The sequence below is a fragment of the Dipodomys merriami genome, unplaced genomic scaffold (assembly GCF_024711535.1).
Source record: "Dipodomys merriami isolate MVZ:Mamm:240054 unplaced genomic scaffold, mDipMer1.0.p SCAF_16, whole genome shotgun sequence".
In the NCBI taxonomy this organism is placed as follows: Eukaryota; Metazoa; Chordata; class Mammalia; order Rodentia; family Heteromyidae; genus Dipodomys; species Dipodomys merriami.
In genome coordinates, this window is record NW_027202937.1 from 28789790 (window position 1) to 28807853 (window position 18064).

The 18064-nt window shown below is 46.6% G+C and overlaps 2 protein-coding genes across 2 annotated transcripts in view; one reads left to right on the forward strand and one right to left on the reverse strand.

Moving 5' to 3' along the window:
- The window catches only part of Txndc5 (thioredoxin domain containing 5), a 29102-nt gene extending 24718 nt beyond the window's left edge, over positions 1–4384 (forward strand). The window contains exons 8-10 of the mRNA XM_070024607.1: positions 1635–1717; positions 1797–1926; positions 3040–4384. Coding sequence (XP_069880708.1) covers positions 1635–1717; positions 1797–1926; positions 3040–3162 — 336 coding nt within the window. The 3' untranslated portion in view covers positions 3163–4384. The remainder of the gene's footprint in view (positions 1–1634; positions 1718–1796; positions 1927–3039) is intronic.
- The window catches only part of Bmp6 (bone morphogenetic protein 6), a 176608-nt gene continuing 162731 nt past the window's right edge, over positions 4188–18064 (reverse strand). The window contains exons 5-7 of the mRNA XM_070024606.1: positions 7010–7086; positions 5649–5759; positions 4188–5558 (exon numbers count right to left, since the gene is read on the reverse strand). Of these exons, the coding sequence (XP_069880707.1) occupies positions 5409–5558; positions 5649–5759; positions 7010–7086 (338 nt within the window). The 3' untranslated portion in view covers positions 4188–5408. The remainder of the gene's footprint in view (positions 5559–5648; positions 5760–7009; positions 7087–18064) is intronic.

Consider the following 18064-nt stretch of genomic DNA (forward strand, 5'->3'; position numbering starts at 1 on the left):
GTATGGGGTGTGGTCACAGGATTGATTTGGGGGATGTTGTGCACATGTGTGTATATATTTCATCCGCTAGGGGAGCTTCTGATGTGCCAACCTGCTGTCTGCATTCACTCAGGTAGCTTCATGTTTTAACCAAGCCCTTATTTTATTTCACCCACTGGCCTGTGCTACCAGGAAACAAGACTAAACACTTAACACATTTCGTGCCTGTGCCAGGTACAAGTGTATAGGGGAAGGTGTGACAGCATGTGTGCACAGAAGTCACATTAAGTGGGGAGATGCAGCAGTTTGGGCCCAGAGGAGGCCCGGGAGCTGTCAGCAGCTATGCTGGAGGTAGCGGGATGGTAGCAGGCCAAGGAGCGCAGGGTGAGATGCAAAGATGGGGACAGGACAGGCGGAGCTGCAGGGAAGAAGCCAGGGGCCAAGAACTTGGTCCTGATGGCTGGGGAGCCCCTGGGAGGTTTGGAGATGCGACCTTCAGCTGTGTCTGATCCACTGTTGTCTTGGGCCCTGGAAGACAGAACCTGAAGGAAGACAGAACCTGAAGGAAGGGTGAGAAAGGAGATGGAAGAGGGCATCAGAGTGCAGCTCTTCTGAGCATGTCGGGCAGGGGAGGGCAGGAAAAGAGGTGGTTCTACAGGTAAGGACTCAAGAAGGAAGAAGGTGTAGTTTGGTTTCAAGATGAGGGTGCTTAGGGGAGAGTGTGTCGCCATGTGGAGCATTACAGGAGGTCCGCATAGATGGGTAGCTTTGTGCTGCAGGTGACATTAGTCAAGGGACGTTGGCATGTCTCCCCGAGGACATCAGAGGCTCGTTTCCCAGCTACTAGCCCTCAGCGCTGCTTGCTCACCACTCACTGGAGTTCTGGTTTGGAAGTGGAAAATCCAGCAGGGAGCCCCCTTGTCCCCACAGCCCGTTCCTCGTTGCACCTTCGTACAGTGGGGACAGCCTGGGTGTTGACAGCTCATTTGCTTTCAACAGACGATCCCGCAGCTCTGTGTGGTGGTTATTGAAGGTCAGCCCAAACTGCAGGCAATTACATGTTAGATGTTTTCATCACACAACCCTTTCTATTTATAATGAGGCTTTCCACCATGAAGTGGCCTCAGTGAGTGTGGTGGCATATTTCTGGATGTAAAGAAGGGCAGTACTGTTTTACAGGGGCCCCACCTGGCCTGAGAAGCCCTGTGAGTAACATGTGACAAGGCATCACGAGACAAGGTGTCCATCATCTCAGAGAGGATCGCAGACCCAGCTGTGTAGGAACCCACAGACACAATCCTGTGAGAGAAACTTGGTTTAAAGCAAATTGCTTTGGATCCTGTGCAGAGATTCTCCATCTGGAGCTTGGAAGAACATTTTTCTTACTTTGGATGTAGGAATGGGAAGCAGCCTGTGTTATGTAAAACACCCACTGTCCCCATGCTGCAGTGTCCCACGAGAAAGGCACAGTTGGACAGTGAGTGTCCTGTACCCCCATCGCAGCAGCTCCAGGGGCTGCAGCCTGCCTCGTGCGTGGCTTGTGCAATGCAAGTGATTTTGGAGCAAGATAGGCATTGTATGTGGTTCCTGGAACATGGTATTTCTTGTGCCTCAAGTGATGTATTTGAACCTGGCCTTCTCCTTCCTCCCTGAAGGGTGCAGTGCTGGCCCTCACTGAAAAGAACTTTGATGCCACCATTGCAGAAGGAATAACTTTCATCAAGTTCTACGCACCATGGTGAGTGGCGGTTTTGTCCGAGTGCCCCCATCACAGCATGTTTCCCATGCTTCACAGCACGGTCACTGTCTGTTCCCAGGTGTGGCCACTGTAAGAACCTGGCACCTACCTGGGAGGAGCTCTCCAGGAAGGACTTCCCTGGATTGGCAGAGGTCAAGATCGCGGAAGTGGACTGTACAGCTGAGCGGAATGTCTGCAGCAAGTACTCGGTGGGTACCTGGGCAGGGGCGGGGCAGGACTGTGCCCGGGACAGCCGGGACTGTAAGACCGAGGTTGCCACTTCTCATCTTCCAACAAAGCTTTGAGCTGTGTGGTTTTCAGAAGCAGAAGAGACTCTGCGAGGTAGCATTCTAAGTACTCACCAGATGTTTCCATGCAGACTGTGGGCTGAGCTAGGCCGAGCTGCTGTCACTGCCCCAGAACTGGGCCATAGATCCCCGAGGGGTGCAGGAGGGTTCACAAGAGCCAGCACCCTAAGCAAAGGCACCGGTGAGCCTGACCTTGCCAGAGTGCCAGTGGTTGGGCCAAATTCCTTCAACTATGCGTTCTCCCTGGTGCTGTTCACACACACAGGTGGCCTGTAGTTGTCATTTGTGAAAATCCATTGAGGACCTGCCCACCATGCACAGAGCTGGTCGCTGCCCTTGCTCACAGTCTGCATTTGTGTCTGGCAGTTGAAGTCTACCACTTGATTCACATCCTGATCCCCTTTCCTGCTTTATTTTGCCAGCTCAGGGCTTGAACTCAGCAGGGCATTGTCCCTGAGTTTTTTCTTTCTTTTTTTTTGCTTAAGACTAAGTGTTCTACCACTTGAGCCACAGCTCCACTTCCAGCTTTTGTAGTGCTTAGAGTTAAGAGTCTTACTGACTTTTCTGCCCAGGCTTGCTTCAACCACAATCCTCAGCCTCTAGAGGAGCTAGAATTACAGGTGTGAGCCACTGGTGCTCAGTTGCTTTTGTTAAGTCTTTTAGTTTTGCATGGGGCAAGCTGTAGATGTTGATCCTTATACCTTACCTTCCACATAGCTGGTATTACAGTCATCATGCCCAGCTTGTTCGTTAAGATGGAGACTGCTAGCAATCTCCAGTCCTCGAATATTTGGAATTAGAAGTGTAAGGTATTGCAGATGTGCATATTCAGCCTATTCCCTGTGTAGGTAAGCCTATTAGAGGTAGAAAGAGTCATGGTGACTAGCCGAAGCTTCAGTGCATTAATTTTATGTTGTCTAAACATCTTCAGAAGTCAGCTGCAAATTTTCCAGCCTCAGCTACAGGAGGTTGTTTTCAAGGAATGGTCTGCATGTGCTTTTCTTTCTCTTGAAGGTGCGGGGGTATCCCACATTGCTGCTTTTCCGCGGGGGTGAGAAGGTCGGTGAGCACAGTGGGGGCAGAGACCTGGACTCCCTGCACCGCTTCGTTCTGCGTCAGGCGAAGGATGAACTATAGACCAGCCTGCTGGATGTTACCTGTCCTGCCTGGTCTCTGGGACCCAGGGTGTGGACTCCCACATACAGATGTCTGCGTTTCAGATGGTTTTCCAGAAAGCTAAATGTACTAAATTCATAGTATCTTCTACCTGTGTGTTTAGGACAACACACTTAAGATTCCTAAGTTTCTCTCATAACTCTAGGTTCACTGTGCAAACTAAGTATTTGTTGGGGAGACCCATCCCTTTCAATCTTCTCTTGACAAATTAAGTAGTTTCCTTTGAGCCAAAAGGAGTCAAGTCAAATGCGGAACTATTTTTGGCAAAAGCAGCGTTTAAAGAGCAGTATTCTGCACTCATGAGTTCTGGAAAGCTGCCCTCGAGGCACTATTGATGTTTCTGTGATCTGAAGGCCACACCGACCTAATCATATGCTTGGGCTAGAGTTTGGAGATTTCAAAACAAAGCCACAGCTTATAGAAGATACTGTGTGATCACATCAGACGCTGTCACGATCCTTTGTGGCTTCACGTGCAGTGAGAGATTGATCTGCTCATTGTGAACATGATTACCTTGTCTGTAGAAAGTGGGTCTATGAGAGTCCCACGAGGCAGGTCCTCTATTATATATAAACTCGGCAAAAGATTCTGCCTGAATTTGCCATGAGTGCAGTGCCGGATGGTTTTTCCAGGCCTGTATACCAGAGATACCACACATCTCTCTGGGAACCTGATAGAAATCATTTCTGATTTGTTCCCAAGTCCGTCCTTCTAGAAAGCTCACTTGTATTCTGTGAATAGGATTCATTTGACCTCAAGACCAAAGACTGAATTCTGCAGTGATGGGCTGATGCTTCTGTCCTAATTCATGCCATCCTTGAGTGTTGCATCTGTTGGACTAAGGTTAAGCTGTGGACCCCAGGGAATCGCTGTTCATCATGGCCGCTCTGTCCAGCGCCCTTCACACCCCACATGCACAGGCTGCGGAAGGACTCAGAAACCAGACCAGTCTACTGTCTGAGGCAGAAGGTAACAGCAGTTCACACTTCTCCACCCTCAACAAACCTTTATTATCCCTGGTTCACAGATGTCCTTTTAAAAAGAAAAGCAGTGTTCTGTCAGAGGAGCCCACCATTGTGAATGGCGTCAGCTTTGCATCAGGAATCTTGTATTGAAAGAAAATCAAAGTGGTACAATTTTGTTTACACTATACTTTCTAAATAAACTTTTTTTAAAGAAAAAAGTCTGGTCTTTAAATGTTACAGATGAGTATAAAATAAATAATAAATTATAGCTTCTATTTACAAAAAAAAAGCTGTAAGTGCAAATAGATTATAAATGTATTTAATCAGTTTAGTATGAAATTGGTTTCCCAGTACATGATTGTGAGAAAGACTTTTAAAAAATATTCTAAAGATTTCATCTGAGCCTTGCTTTCTACAGGAGACATTGTGATTCTGGTTCATAAACAGCACACGGGTGGCTTTAGCCCTTTCTTGGAGGCAGGGTGCCTTTCCCCCCACTGGTATCCCTGCAGCATGGGTAGCTACTGTACACTAAGAGGCAGAAGGCTGTGTGAGTGAACTAGACTGGGTGCTTCTCAGAGCCAGTCCCATGAAGAGGTGTAGCACTGCTTTTCACACTACCTGGTAACAACTGAAGGCCACTGCCTTCCCCCATCGCCTTCCCCAGCAACTGTGCCACTTTGGGTCCTAACAATACAACTGTGGGAAGGGGGAGGTGTGGACATGGGTCGTTTGGACTGAATAGTTTTATGCTATTTTATACTAATACAATGCCAGCACAAATGTAGCCACAAATAGACAAAAAGGCACTTCTAGAGCCTGCTTCCAGTCCAGGCTGTGTGAAACTATCCTTCCTGGAATGAGATCTATGAACAGGAACACCACCCCCTTCTCTGTGACAAGTCCACTCTTCAAGATCATTAATACTATGAATAGCTTGATCTAAATTAAAGCTAAAACTAATTTGGGAGTGGTGGTGGCATTCACTATTTCTGCATTACTGAGACCTCATACTGCAAATGTCCAAACTCAGTGTCTTACAGACCCGTAACTACTCAATCGCAGTTTTTTACCTAGTGAAAAGGATCTCATTAATGAGATCTAAAATCTTCATTGGGCAATAAGGCACCGGCAGGAGGTGGCTTTGGCCTCTGTCCCATTTCCACTGTGCTTGTATGGCTGGTAAGGCAGGTGAGTAGAGGAATCCGAGTGGAACAGGTGTCCCCAGTGACTGGCTTCTACTTAATGGCATCCACAAGCTCTTACGACCATATTCCTGTATTTTTTCAGGATGACATTGGAGTTGTCATCAAAGTAAAGAACTGAGATGGCGTTCAGTTTGGTTGGTGCGCAGCACGGTTTGGGGACATACTCAGGATTCATAAGGTGAACCTGGTCCAGAACAGAAGGGGAAAGGGAAGCATTATTAATGATGCGTGGCTGGGGCTGGATTCCCACTTAGAACTGCACCTCAGAGCTCACCAGGGTCTGCACGATGGCGTGGTTGGTGGCATTCATGTGGGCGTTGAGCGGGAAGGAGCACTCCCCGTCACAGTAGTTGGCAGCGTAGCCCTTCGGTGCAATGATCCAGTCCTTGACATGAAAGCACAGGAAGCAGCAAAAGGTCAGCACACTCCTACAGCCTCTTTTCCCAGGAACCCCGTGAGGAGGGAGCATCGTGGACAGGTGGCCAGACAGGTGCAAAAAGACAGGCATTTGTCCAAGTTTACAAGAGACTGGCAAAGCTGGGGTGTGAAGTTCGGGTCTGATTCCTTGTCCCTGCAGATCCATGTGGCCTTAGCTGCCTGGGACTGCAAGTGGCTAGCTTTATGATTAACTTAGGGTTATAGCCTAATGCCACATGGCGTGAAAACTTTCCAACACATCTTGCTTCTCAAACACCCAAACTCAGCAGTGCAGTGAGTGGGAGCTGCACTTACCGCCATCTCTGGAGAGGATCTGTGTATCACTAGTTCAAGGCAAGTTCGAGATTGAAAGGAATATTTTTTCCATTGAATGTATATTGCTTTGGTTCCATCATAAAGGTGGAAAAAAAAATCCTAAGTCAACCCATTGTAAGTTAGGGACTATGTATTTGGGCCTAAAGATCTCTGTAGGAGCTTATGGTGTTCTTGTCAACTCACTTGCATATAGAAATGATCTTCTGGGATAGGAATGTAGTTCAATGGTAGAGTACTTGCCTGGCATGTGTAAAGGACCTGGGTTCTATCCTCAGTATTGCAAAAGAAGAAAAAAAAAAAGGCAGAGGGGAGAAAAGGAGGCAAGAGAAGGAAGAAGAAAGGAAAAAAAAGATGAAGAAAAAAAGGGTAAGGAAAAAGGAAAGAATTCCATCATTTATCATCCTTAGTTGAATTTGCTTCATACAAACTAGTGGTACCTGTCAGATAGGAAGCAAAACATTTGTGTTCCGTATAGGTTGAGCTAATTTTTAGCCACTGGAGAAATTGGTGTTTTTTTCAAAATGTTGAAACAAAGTTGGTTTAGTGTCCAAATAAATCTGTATAGTTGCAGATGATACAACTGCAGAAATTGTAATATATACCCATCTTACATGCCCTGTAGCTTTGAAAGAATGAGGTAAGAGTGTTGGAGGATATGAGCACTGACCATGAGAGTCTCAGAGCCTGGGAAGCCAAGAAAAGCGCTTGTTACACTAGCAGGTGAGGCTTTCTCTGACGCCCCAGCAGTCTGAGCATTTGTGGGTGCTGAGGGCTTCCCTGGAGGGAGCCATCTTAGCCCTGAAGCTCCAGGTCCTTGCTAACAGCAGCTATCCGGTGAGAACGAACTACTCAGAACCTTTGCCCTCATGGCCAAGAACTCACCTGCCATCCTAGGTCTTGGAAACTCACATAAAGCTCATGCTTCCTGCAGGCCGTTTTCAGTTCACTGCTGTTGTAATCTGTTGGAGAAGATTGAGAGGTCCCTTGATTTAAAAACTCACAAACTGGGTGCTGGTGATTCACATCTGCAATCCTGGCAGCTACTCAGGAGGCTGAGATTTGAGGATCATGGTTCAAAGCCAGCCCAGGCAAGAAAGTCCACAAGACTCTTGACTTCGATTAACTATCAACAAGCTGGAAGTAATAGGGTGCTAGCCTTGGCCAAAAGTTCAGGGACAGCACTCAGGCTCTTATGCATGTACGCAAGCACGCGCACACGTGTGCGCACACACACACACATGCACACACAATAAAAACTACCTACAAGAGTTTGTCCCAGACCAGCCACGTTACAAGGGACAGCTGTGACACACACATAGTTACCCACAATTCCACTACCAGTGGTCTCTCAATAAAGTTTCCAAGAGTGTTTCCTGCACTCTCCTCTGCCCATTCTGGGGGTCACTCCTGATTCCCTGTTGACATGAACAGACTCCAAGTCATACAGATAAGTGTTATGCACTGACAAGATGCCTACCAGATGGTATTGCCTTTTACAATTGACTGTGCCAGGCAGGATTCAGTTTCAAACATGGACCCACCCAGGAACTGCATGGGCTTTTAAAGATAGGTGGTAGGCCAGGAGAATAAAGTGCTACAAAGCAGAGCCCTACCAAGGGGCTCAGGAATGGGGTGGAGGGAGACACAATGTGGGGGCCTGCTTACTAGCTTTGTACTCCTGCTATTGTTGAGCTCTTTTGCTTGCACTAAAGCAATGACTCTGAAGCTAGGCAGAATCTGCTCAAAGCTCAGGTACCTGCCCTGTGTAAGTCATAAGTCACCAACCTGGCCTAACCTAATCCACATCAAGAGGCCTGGGAAAACCTTAAGGGTCAGAATAGCTCTTCCTTGACATGCCTTTTGCCAGGTCCCATGGAAGATAACGAAATGAATACAAAGAGATTCCATTCTATCCTCCAAAAACATCCACTGAGTGGTGTGAGAAGTGGACACAAGTAGCTCAAATGCAATTCAGAATATGAATGTCAGGGGACCGATAGGTACCACTGGAGTTAGAGAAGCGACAGGGTGCCAGGAGAGGGAGAGAGGAGCTCTGTTGGAATGAAGAGATGGGAGAAAGTCACAAAATGGATGACCCAGAATGCCATCCACAGTGGTGTAGACTTTCTACTGGAGGCACAGTGAGCGTTTGAAAGTTTCTGACCTAGAGTGATAGAGTCTTGATTCTAAAGGATTCATCCATCTGTTAATGGTATCCGAGAGTTCTAGAGAGACCAGAGAGATGTGGAGGAAGGGGTGAAGATGGGAAGGTGAAGGCTTTGGAGAAAAGGTTTTCTTCTAAATAGACATCAGTGAATACTGAGCCTTGCCCCGTCAATGCCCACTTGACCTGGACTTTCATATTTGCATTTCTGGACTCCCTGGCCCTGAGTCATGATGTTTGGAAGGAAAAGAGACAAACAGAAGAACCAGGCCAGTGACCTATACTAGAAAGAAAGATTCAGGCCAACTTTGTGAGGGTGTGTTCATTTTAAAGTTACTCATTCTGCCCACCTGCCCACCTTACTTCACCTCCCCCAACCACTCAAGCTATAGCTTCAAATACTCAGGAGGAACAAATGAAAAACCACACTGGAGGCAAGTTTTCAGAGAGCCAAGAACTCTCAGTATAAACCACCATTGCGTGGCAAGGCAAAAACCGCCTGCTAAAAATAACGCCTCAACCAACATGAACCATCCTCCACAGAGAAACAAACCCTGTCAAGAGGGGAGTTGGAGAGGACTCCAGGTTGAGTCATCTCTGGATGAGGCTACAAAGGAAGAGTACCTAAAATAATGGCAGAGATAAAACAAGGGCTAACCTGGGTGGTTACAGGTTCATGCCTGTAATCCTAGTTACTCAGGAGGCTGAGATCTGCAGATTCATATTCAAAGCCAGCTCTTACCTGCAAATAAGTCAGCAAAAAGGTGGAAGGGGAGGTATGGCCCAAGAGGTAGAGTAAAAAAGTGAAATATGGATACTGAGTAAGTAATACCATCTTCTCCTCGTTGTCATCATGGAGACTTCTGAAAACTCTAGAGGTGAAATAGGTCATTCTTGGATTTGCAGATGTGTCGTGTAGTTTAGCTCCAGAGAATACGGCTTTTGATTGCCCTCATTGTTCACACTACATAACTTGCTTTGCTTATGTATAACACAAAGCAAAGGTTAGGTCTCCTTCCTCACACCGATCTTGTGGTTTTTGCCTTTATAAGCTTTGTGCTAGTTACACTGGGCTTTAAGTTTTGGGGAAGCAAGTTCCCTTGCAGTCCCAGGCTTTCTAATAAAGACTCTATTCCACCTCTCAAAATGTGGCTTCTCTGTATCTTGCTGATCATTCCTGTATAAGAAAAGCTAAGAGAGTAGGAGGGGATCCTGAGATCAAGACCTAGTACTAGAAAATTTTAAAAAAATAAAAAACTAGAAACCATAAAACAAAAATATCATGGTAAAGAACAAAGATTTTAAAAAATAGATGTGAAATGAGGATTGACTCCCAATTTATTCCCTCATGTCAAGCAAAGCACCAGGTATCTGCTCACATGCATGTACACAGGCAGGTCACTCTAACCTTGGCTTAGCTCACCCCAGGCAGAGCATTCTACTCTGGGCCTGGCACTGCCCTTGCCCCCAAAAGACCACAGCCCATTTTTTTTTTTTAATTTTCTGCTTCCTTGTGAAGACTACATAAACCTGGATCCAGTCCCTACAACCTCTACACCTGTAGGAAGGTCTGTGCCCTTGCTGGCAATCAATACTCCTACCCTGTTGAAGACCAAGACTGGTCTATTCCTTTTTTTGTTCTCCTCCATTTTCCTAACAGTGAGTAGGGCCTAGTAGTACACATCTGTAATCCTAACCCCAAGTTATTTGGGATGGCATCCAAGGCCAGCCCTGGACAAAAGCATAAAACCCTATCTGAGAAAGAACTTAAAGAAATAAAAAGGATGAGTTAAATATCAGACTAGACATAACTGAAGTGAAATAATTAGTGAAGAATTAGACATAAATAAGTTCAATGAGTCCTGACACTTTCTTTTTTTTTGGGGGGGGGGGTCCGGTCGTGGGGCCTGGGCCTAGGCGCTGTCCCTCAGCTCTTCAGCTCAAGGCTAGCGCTCTACCACTTGAGCCACAGCGCCACTTCCGGCTTTTTTCTTTTTTCTTATGTGGTGCTGAGGAATCGAACCCAGGGCCTCATGCATGCAAGGCAAGCACTCTACCACTAAGCCACCTTCCCAGCCCCAAGTTCAATGAGTCCTAAGCAGAACACAGGAACACCCAAATATGGTGAAACTGTAGCATATTGAACAGAAAGTCACAGTTACCCAAAGGTTAGAAGAAAATTACTACTGACAAAGCTATGCCTAATAAAACATATTTAAAAATTAAATATAAAAATGATGTTGTTGATTACAATCTCATACCCACCTGAGGGTGGAGAGTGGCTTGTGTGTGGTTTTGGTTACACAGCTTTTTGGAACCCATCTCTTTGGAGGTGGAGGGGACTTCCTGCAGTGAGAATTAGGGTCCCATTTCCCATGGCAGACACCTCCCTACCTTGCTGCTCCGCAGTTCAAGTTCATGACTGCATCGGAGCCAATCAAATGGGCTGAGAGAAAATCCACAAAGGTGGCAGCCAGTGGGGGGTGGTTCCAGTTAGGAAACAGTCATGAGGATATTAGAAGAGCAGAAAACAAACAGACAAGATCCACTTTAATGGAAAGTTGAAGAGGAACATCGTGAACACCAGAGAAGAATGAGGAGCTAGCTACACAAGGTGGTGCCCTAGGGGCTGTTAGCATTATCCTCACCTCAGGTCCTCAGCTCCACCCAGACCTGAGCTTTCCTCTGCCCTAGAGCCACCCCCATGGAGCTGGCCACTCCCTCTCTTCCACCCAGACCTACTTTGCACTAGAGACTGGTCCCAGAGCTACCCAGCTGGACAGGGGCAGATACCATAATGCTCCCTGTCCCAGGGGAGATGTGGCCCCTCTAATAAACCTTATAATAATCTTTCTCCTCTGCCTGCCTGCTCCTTGTGGTCTCCTAGGATGGTCATGATAGATCGTAGCAGGGGCAGGAGGGAATAAAGTAGGGTCTTAGATGCGTGGAGAGTTGCAGGGAGTTTCCTGAGGTGCTTTGAGTTCATAGTAATTGCCTGAATGGGCCTGGTTCCAGCGATCTACGGTTAATGGCTCTGCCAGGTAGGACTTGCAAGGGGGAACTCATGGGTGGGCTTTCACATGTTTAGATTAAGATTCTCTGCTGAAGCCCAGCGCCAGTGGCTCACGCCTGTAATCCTAACTACTCAGGAGGCTGAGATCTTGAGGATCGTGGTTCAAAGCCAGCCAGGGCAGTTAAGTCCATGAGACTTATCTCCAATAAGCCACTCAGAAAACCAGAAGTGGTAGCTCAAGTGGTAGAGCTCTAGCCTTGAGCTGAACAGCTGAGGGACAGCGCCAGGCCCAGAGTTCAAGCCCCACAAACAACAACAACAACAACAAAAGATTCCAGGCTGAAGAATTTTGGGCAGGTGGGGATGGTCAGTGGGCCATGCTGTGGGAGCAGCGTTGAGATATGAGAACAGATTCCCATCAGCCCCAGGGGTAGGGTCCAAAGCACCTATCTGTGACTCTATTTTTTAAAAAAGTTTTGGTGCCAGGATTGGGGCTTGAATTCACAGCCTGGGTGGTGCTGTCCCTTAGCTTTTTCATTCAAGGCTGGCATTCTACCACATAAACCACAGCTCTACTTCTGGCTTTTTGTACTTAATTGGAGATAAGAGTCTCACAGACTTTCCTGTCTAGGCTGGCCTAGAATGGTAATTCTCAGATCTTGGCTTCCTGAGCAGTAGAGTGAATGGTGAAAGGATCTGTCACATCCATCCCAGGGGACCACACAGAGGCAGGGAGGCACAGGAGAAAGATTATTATAAGGTTTATTAGAGGAGCCACATTTGCCCCGGAGAGAGAGCTCAGGGCAGCCTCTAATTTAGGTAGCAGCAGGGTCTGGGGGTTAGGAAGTGAGGTAGATGGGAGTTCAGGTGGGTCTGGGCAGAAAGAGGGAGGGGCCAGCTGTATGGCGGGAACTCCACGGCAGGGAGGGGTCAGATCTAGGTGGAGCTGAGGACCAAAGGTGGGCATAATGCTTACAAATAGTATTGAGCCTTGGGTGAAGGCTCACCTGTGCTCTTCTGAGCTTGCCTCTCCAGTCTTTCTGTTGTTGTTTAGGTCAGTTCCTTGATATCCTTAAAGTAACTGACTTTTCTCTTTAATTTAGAGTCCATTGCTACTACATGCAACCGAGAGGCCTGTTATGTTTGTTTAGCTTTTACTAAAGTGCCCTCTGTGCAAGGACCAAAAATCTTCACAAAGTCAATCTTGGCCACATAAAAAGCAAGAGATGTCTACAAGACTTTCCTCTGCGGTCAGGAAGGCATGGGCAATATGAAATAATAAAGAATATATCTGGTCTTTGTTGCCAGTTCTTGGCAGAGCTTTGAAGGCCCTTGGAATTTCCTGAGATAGGAGTTTCTGTGTGATGCTAATGAGGTCCCCAGGATCTGTGGCTCCAGATGGGTCCTTAGTTAAGATGTGGGCCAAGGACAAGATTACAGGGTTAGAATTTGGGGCTAGCCTTATCTCTGGGGAAAGGGTATAAGAATGAAGACTGAATTCAATCATGTGGCCAATGATTCAATCCATTGCCTGGCAATGAAACTCCTACATGCCAGGGTTTGGGTAGGGCTCCTCCCATAGAGGTAGGGCTAGTAGGAGATAATTAGTCATGGAAGCTCCACCCTCAGAAGGAATTAATAGCACACTGTGGGAATGAGATGGGACTAGATTAGTTACCTTGGGAGTGGGTTGTAATAAAGGGAGCCCACCTCACATGTCTGTTTCCCCCCCCACACACACACACAATTTGCCAATTTCTGATGTGCTCTTGCCACTCAAATCCATCTGGCAGAGCCAGAGGCCTTTATCAGATGTAGCTAGCTGAACTTGAACTTTCCAGAACCATGAGCTTACAATAAACCTCTTTTTCTTATCAAGTACTAGGTCCCATGTATCTTGTTACAACAACACAAAACAAAGACTCCATAGTAGAACTCTGGCTATGGAGGCTCAGTGGTGCTTCCCGTGTGGTGAACACTTGGATGTTCTGAGGGCATGGTGCACCCAAGGAGGATGTGGGAGCCCCAAGTCCTCCCCTCCCCCAGACACTCTGTTCTACAGACCTCTGCATTTGGCTCTTTCTTGCTGAGTTGTCTCCTTTTATAATACCATGATAACCATTAAGCATAGAGCATTCTTGAGTTCTGCAAGCTATTCTAGCAAACTATCGAACATGAGTGTTCATTGGGACATCCAAATTTGTAGGCAAGTCAGAAGCACGGGTGACTTGAGGACTTGCTTTGGCTGGCACCGATTCGCCCCCCCTGGCTGGGCACCTCCCTGCTGGAACATGTTCTGTCTGCACTGACTCCATGTGGCTTTTGTCAGAATTGAATTGTGTTGTCAGAACAAGAAAAACCTCTTCACATCTGGATTTCTAGTTTCTCTCTTTGCTGGTTGGAACCAAGATGACACAAAGGACTTTGCTCCACGGTTTTCTCTGGGAACCTGCTGTTGCTTTGACTTGCTTTGTGCCCAACAAAGAGAACTTTCTGGGGGGAAGAACAGCTATTTCTTTTAGAGCTACACAGTAGCATTTTTGTTATTAACTAAGGTTTGGGCCAGAGAGAGAAAAGGCAGGAATTCAGCCCTCTTGTTTGTCTTCTCACAGATACTCTCAGGCCACACTAGAGTTTCCTTGTAATTCTGGGGTAAGTGCTGGCGAAGGATGTACAAATGTTTGTGAAGGTGCTGCTTCTCAGAACACTTGTTTCTGTGGCTCACGGGCCGGTGTCCTGGGTTCTACAACAAATTATGTGGATCTATTTTGATTTTTGTTTTTCTAATGGATAGCTGCTGGACACACCTTCCCCTCACCCTTACCATCTTTGATGTTTGTCTAGATGAAGGTCAGAAGAAGGCTGAAAGTGAGCACACATATCTACTTGGGGAGAGAAAGGATGATGGCATCTTTTGTCCAAGTGGGTACACCAGTCAAGGGCAAGGCAAGAAGAGAAAGCTAGCTGAAAAAAAGGAAGCCCCAAGCCACGACAGCCTAAGCCTGATGAGGACAGCCCTGTGGGCCACCTTCAGCATTTGACTAGTGGGTAGCCTGTACCCAAACCATGGAAGTCATTAGTTTATGATTATGTACAGTGCAATACAGAGGCAGAAACAAATGGGTGCTTGACTGGGCCCAGTCACAGTGAGGGATGTGCCAAAGATAAAGACCGTAGGGGAGAGCCCTCTCTTCTGTGTGGAAAGGACAGAATGTCCAGCCTTTGCAGGGAGCAGCTAGCTGGGCCAGCACCAACTCCTGGAACCCCTATCTCCAGCAGCAGCCACACGATGTCCCACTGCCATACCTGGAACATGGGGCTGTGTGTGGATGTCATGGGAATGGCCCTCCAACAGCCTCAGGGAAGATGTCTAGGTGAATTCACTCAGCCTTTTCTGTGTCTGGTTTTCCTGAACAGCCAGACACATACAATGCAGGGCAAAGGAGCCATGTTAACAGCACAGTTTGGACACCAAGTTCCTCTCTGAGCCCATCACACAGGGCTGTGGAAGGAAGGTCACCTAGTAGGGCCAAGCCTCACATGAGCAGGCAAGGTACACAGCTGGACTGACCCTCAGGCCCTCAGGGAGGCTGGGCTGCCAGGCACAGGCATGAGGAACAGGTGCACACAATCACGGGAAGCCGAAACTCCAGGGTGGTACCGGCAACTGAATCCTAGTCCAGACCCCAGGGGCTCAGCAGCCCCCCTGTTGTCTTTTCCAAGCAGAGAGCTACTTGAGGTTGTCTCAGACAAGGAAAACCACCAGTATGAGTGTGCGTGGGGGGGGGGGGAAGGGTAGGCTTGGGGCTCCATGGTGCCTCTCCCAGCTTTACTGAACTTGAGCTACAAACTTGCCTCAAAGGACGTTCCCCCGCCCCCCTTCTTCCCCACTCCTGAATTGACTACTTTTGTTTCCCTTTGCTCCTAGGATGACATAGACAAAACAGTGGCTGTGAAAATGGCACCTCTTTCTTCACTGACCTGGCTGCTCTTTCCATATCTCTGGCCTTATCAGCCCTGTCTTATCCAAAATAAGTCTCTGGCTCCCACTCACCCCACAGAATCAATACAGCCATTGAAGGACACAAGAGATGCCCGCTCCTTGTGTCACTGACACTAGGGGAGGGCAGGGGTCCACATGGGGATTCTGATTTCTGGTGTCAGTCTCATCGCACTTGATTTTGTTTACGACCTGGAAGGTTAGCCCTCAGGGCTAACAATGAGATCCTCTTCTGTTTTATTCTAAGCTTTCCAAGATCTCACGGAGCTCCATTTAATCAGACTATGATAGAGTCTCAACTCCTGTCTTGATTATAAAATAATAAGGACCTGATTGTCTTTAAAAAAAAAAACCCAAAAACCAACCCCCCCCCCAAAAAAAACACCCCAAACAGCAGCATGGCTTTAATATCAAATCTCCTCCAACAGGCTCAAGTTGAATGCTTAGTCCCCAGCTGGTGATGATATTGGGAAAGTGGTAGAAATTTTCAGAAGAGCCATCTGGAGGTAGAAGGTTACTGATGTTGGACCTTTGAAGTTTATACCTGGTCCACAGGCTGTTCCTTGCTCTTTGCTCATCTGGGGGTGAAGAGATACCTCTGCCACATATTTCTGCCCATCACGATATTCTGCCCAACCAACTGTGGACTGAGCTCTTTCAAACCGTGAGCCAACATAAATCCTTCCTCTAAGTTGTTCTCTTGGGTAGTTGGTCAGTTGACACAAAAATAAATACAGACAATTGATAACAGATAAGGGGGTTGTTTCTGTGGCTAAATGTGAGTTGTGACCATGCAGCTCTGAGGCCTTTGGAACTGGTTTGTGGAGGAATTTGGGAACATTTGGAAACATGGGCTAGAGAAACTACAGAATTTGTTTCCCTTATTGCACTGTAGTCCCATACCTCCTATTTATGCCCCTATTCCTCCCTTTCAGAACAACAATATTTATCCTTTATCTTTGTATGCTGGAAGTATGAGACTTTATTTTTTTAAAATTTATTTTGTACAAAGGCTCACAGCTAAGAATTTGCCTTGAGTCCCAGAATGGAATTGGAATAATGTTGGAACTGTAGAGACTTTGGGGAGCTTTGGAGAGGGACCAAACACATTTTTACATTGTAAGATGGCCTTGAATCTTTGGAGGCTAGGAGTGGAATCCTACAGCAAATGTGTTGAATACTTGCTCCACAGCTGGTGGTGCTATTTGGGGAGGTTGGAGACTTTAGGAAGTGGTGTCTAGATGGAGTACGGGGGTCACTGAGGGAATACCTCAGAAGGTTACACCTTCCCCGTCCTCTGCTCCCTGTCTGTTATGAAGTGAAGAAGCTCTTCCACTACATGTTTCTGCCATCATGATACTCTGTCCAAATGCCTTGTGGCCTTGTAACCATGTACTAAATCTTTGAAACCATAAGTCAAAAGAATCTTTTCCTCCTTTAAGTTGTTCTCAGGTTATTTTGGCCACGGTGACACAAAAGTAACAAATGCAAATAGACAGGGCTCCCCCTTAAAGATGGAATTCAAAGCCTCCCCATGCTCCAACCATCTGGCATTCACTCTTTCACTTCCTAGACTGAGAAGTCTCCTGTGCCCTCCCAGAGCTTGGTAATAAATAGTGAATTATTCAAGCATCTTGCAGCATCTGTTTATGCCTCTTTGTTATAGGTTGTTTGGCCTTCATCTGAAATACATACCTAAAGTTTGTTTTTGTTTTTTAAAGTTTGGGGATATCTGCATAGACTTTATCAAGTGGAATATCTCGAACTAGAAAATCCAAAATCTGGAACTTTATGAGTGCTCAGAAAGTTTGGGATTTTTGGAACATTTCAAATTTCGGATTTTGATTGTATTCAATTTCTGTACTGCCTTTGCAAATTATAGGTTATTTGCACATTCCCAAGGGTTTGTTACCCAGAGAGAAGGTAGAAAGAAACGTTCTAGTGTTTCATATCTTGACAACCATTGTCTTAAAATGATTTAATGGTGAAATAGAGTGGAGAATAATAAACATGGCATTTGAAATGACCTTAACTTCTGATTCACTAAACCTACACGGCTCTCTATCTCTGTGGAAAATGAAGACTGCAACTCATTAAGGATGGTCTGAACAAGCCTTTCTTTTTCTTTTTTTTTGTGGTCGGTCACGGGGCTTGAACTCTGGGCTTGGGCGCTGTCCCTGTGCTCTTCAGCTCAAGGGCATGCTCTACCGCTTGAGCCACAGCGCCACCTCCAGTTTTCAAGTGGTTTATTGGAAATAAGAGTCTCACAAACTTTCCTGCCCGGGCTGGCTTTGAACCGTGATCCTCAGATCTCAACCACCTGAGTAGCTAGGATTACAGGCATGCCAGCGCCTGGCAAGCCTTTATTGCTTAACAAAGACATCTGAAAGCTAAGCTAGAGGTCCTAAAAGATCAAAATGACAATTAAGGGTTTTTTGTTGTTGTTGTTTTTGGTCATGGGCTTGAACTCAGGGCCTAGACGCTGTCCCTGAGCTTTTTTACTCAAGGCTAGCATTGTACCACTTTGAGCCACAGTGCAGTTTCCAGTTTACTGGTGATTAATTGGTGATAAGAGTTTCAAGGACTTTCCTGCCCAGGCTGGCTTTGAACAGTGAGATCTCAGCCTTCTGAGTAGTTAGGGTAACTGTGTGAACCACTAGTGCCTAGAGACAATTAAGCTTTAAGCTCAAAATGACAATTAAATTCCCAACTTTTTTGAAGGAATAATGATATAATTTGCCTCACTTAGGCCATGTCAAT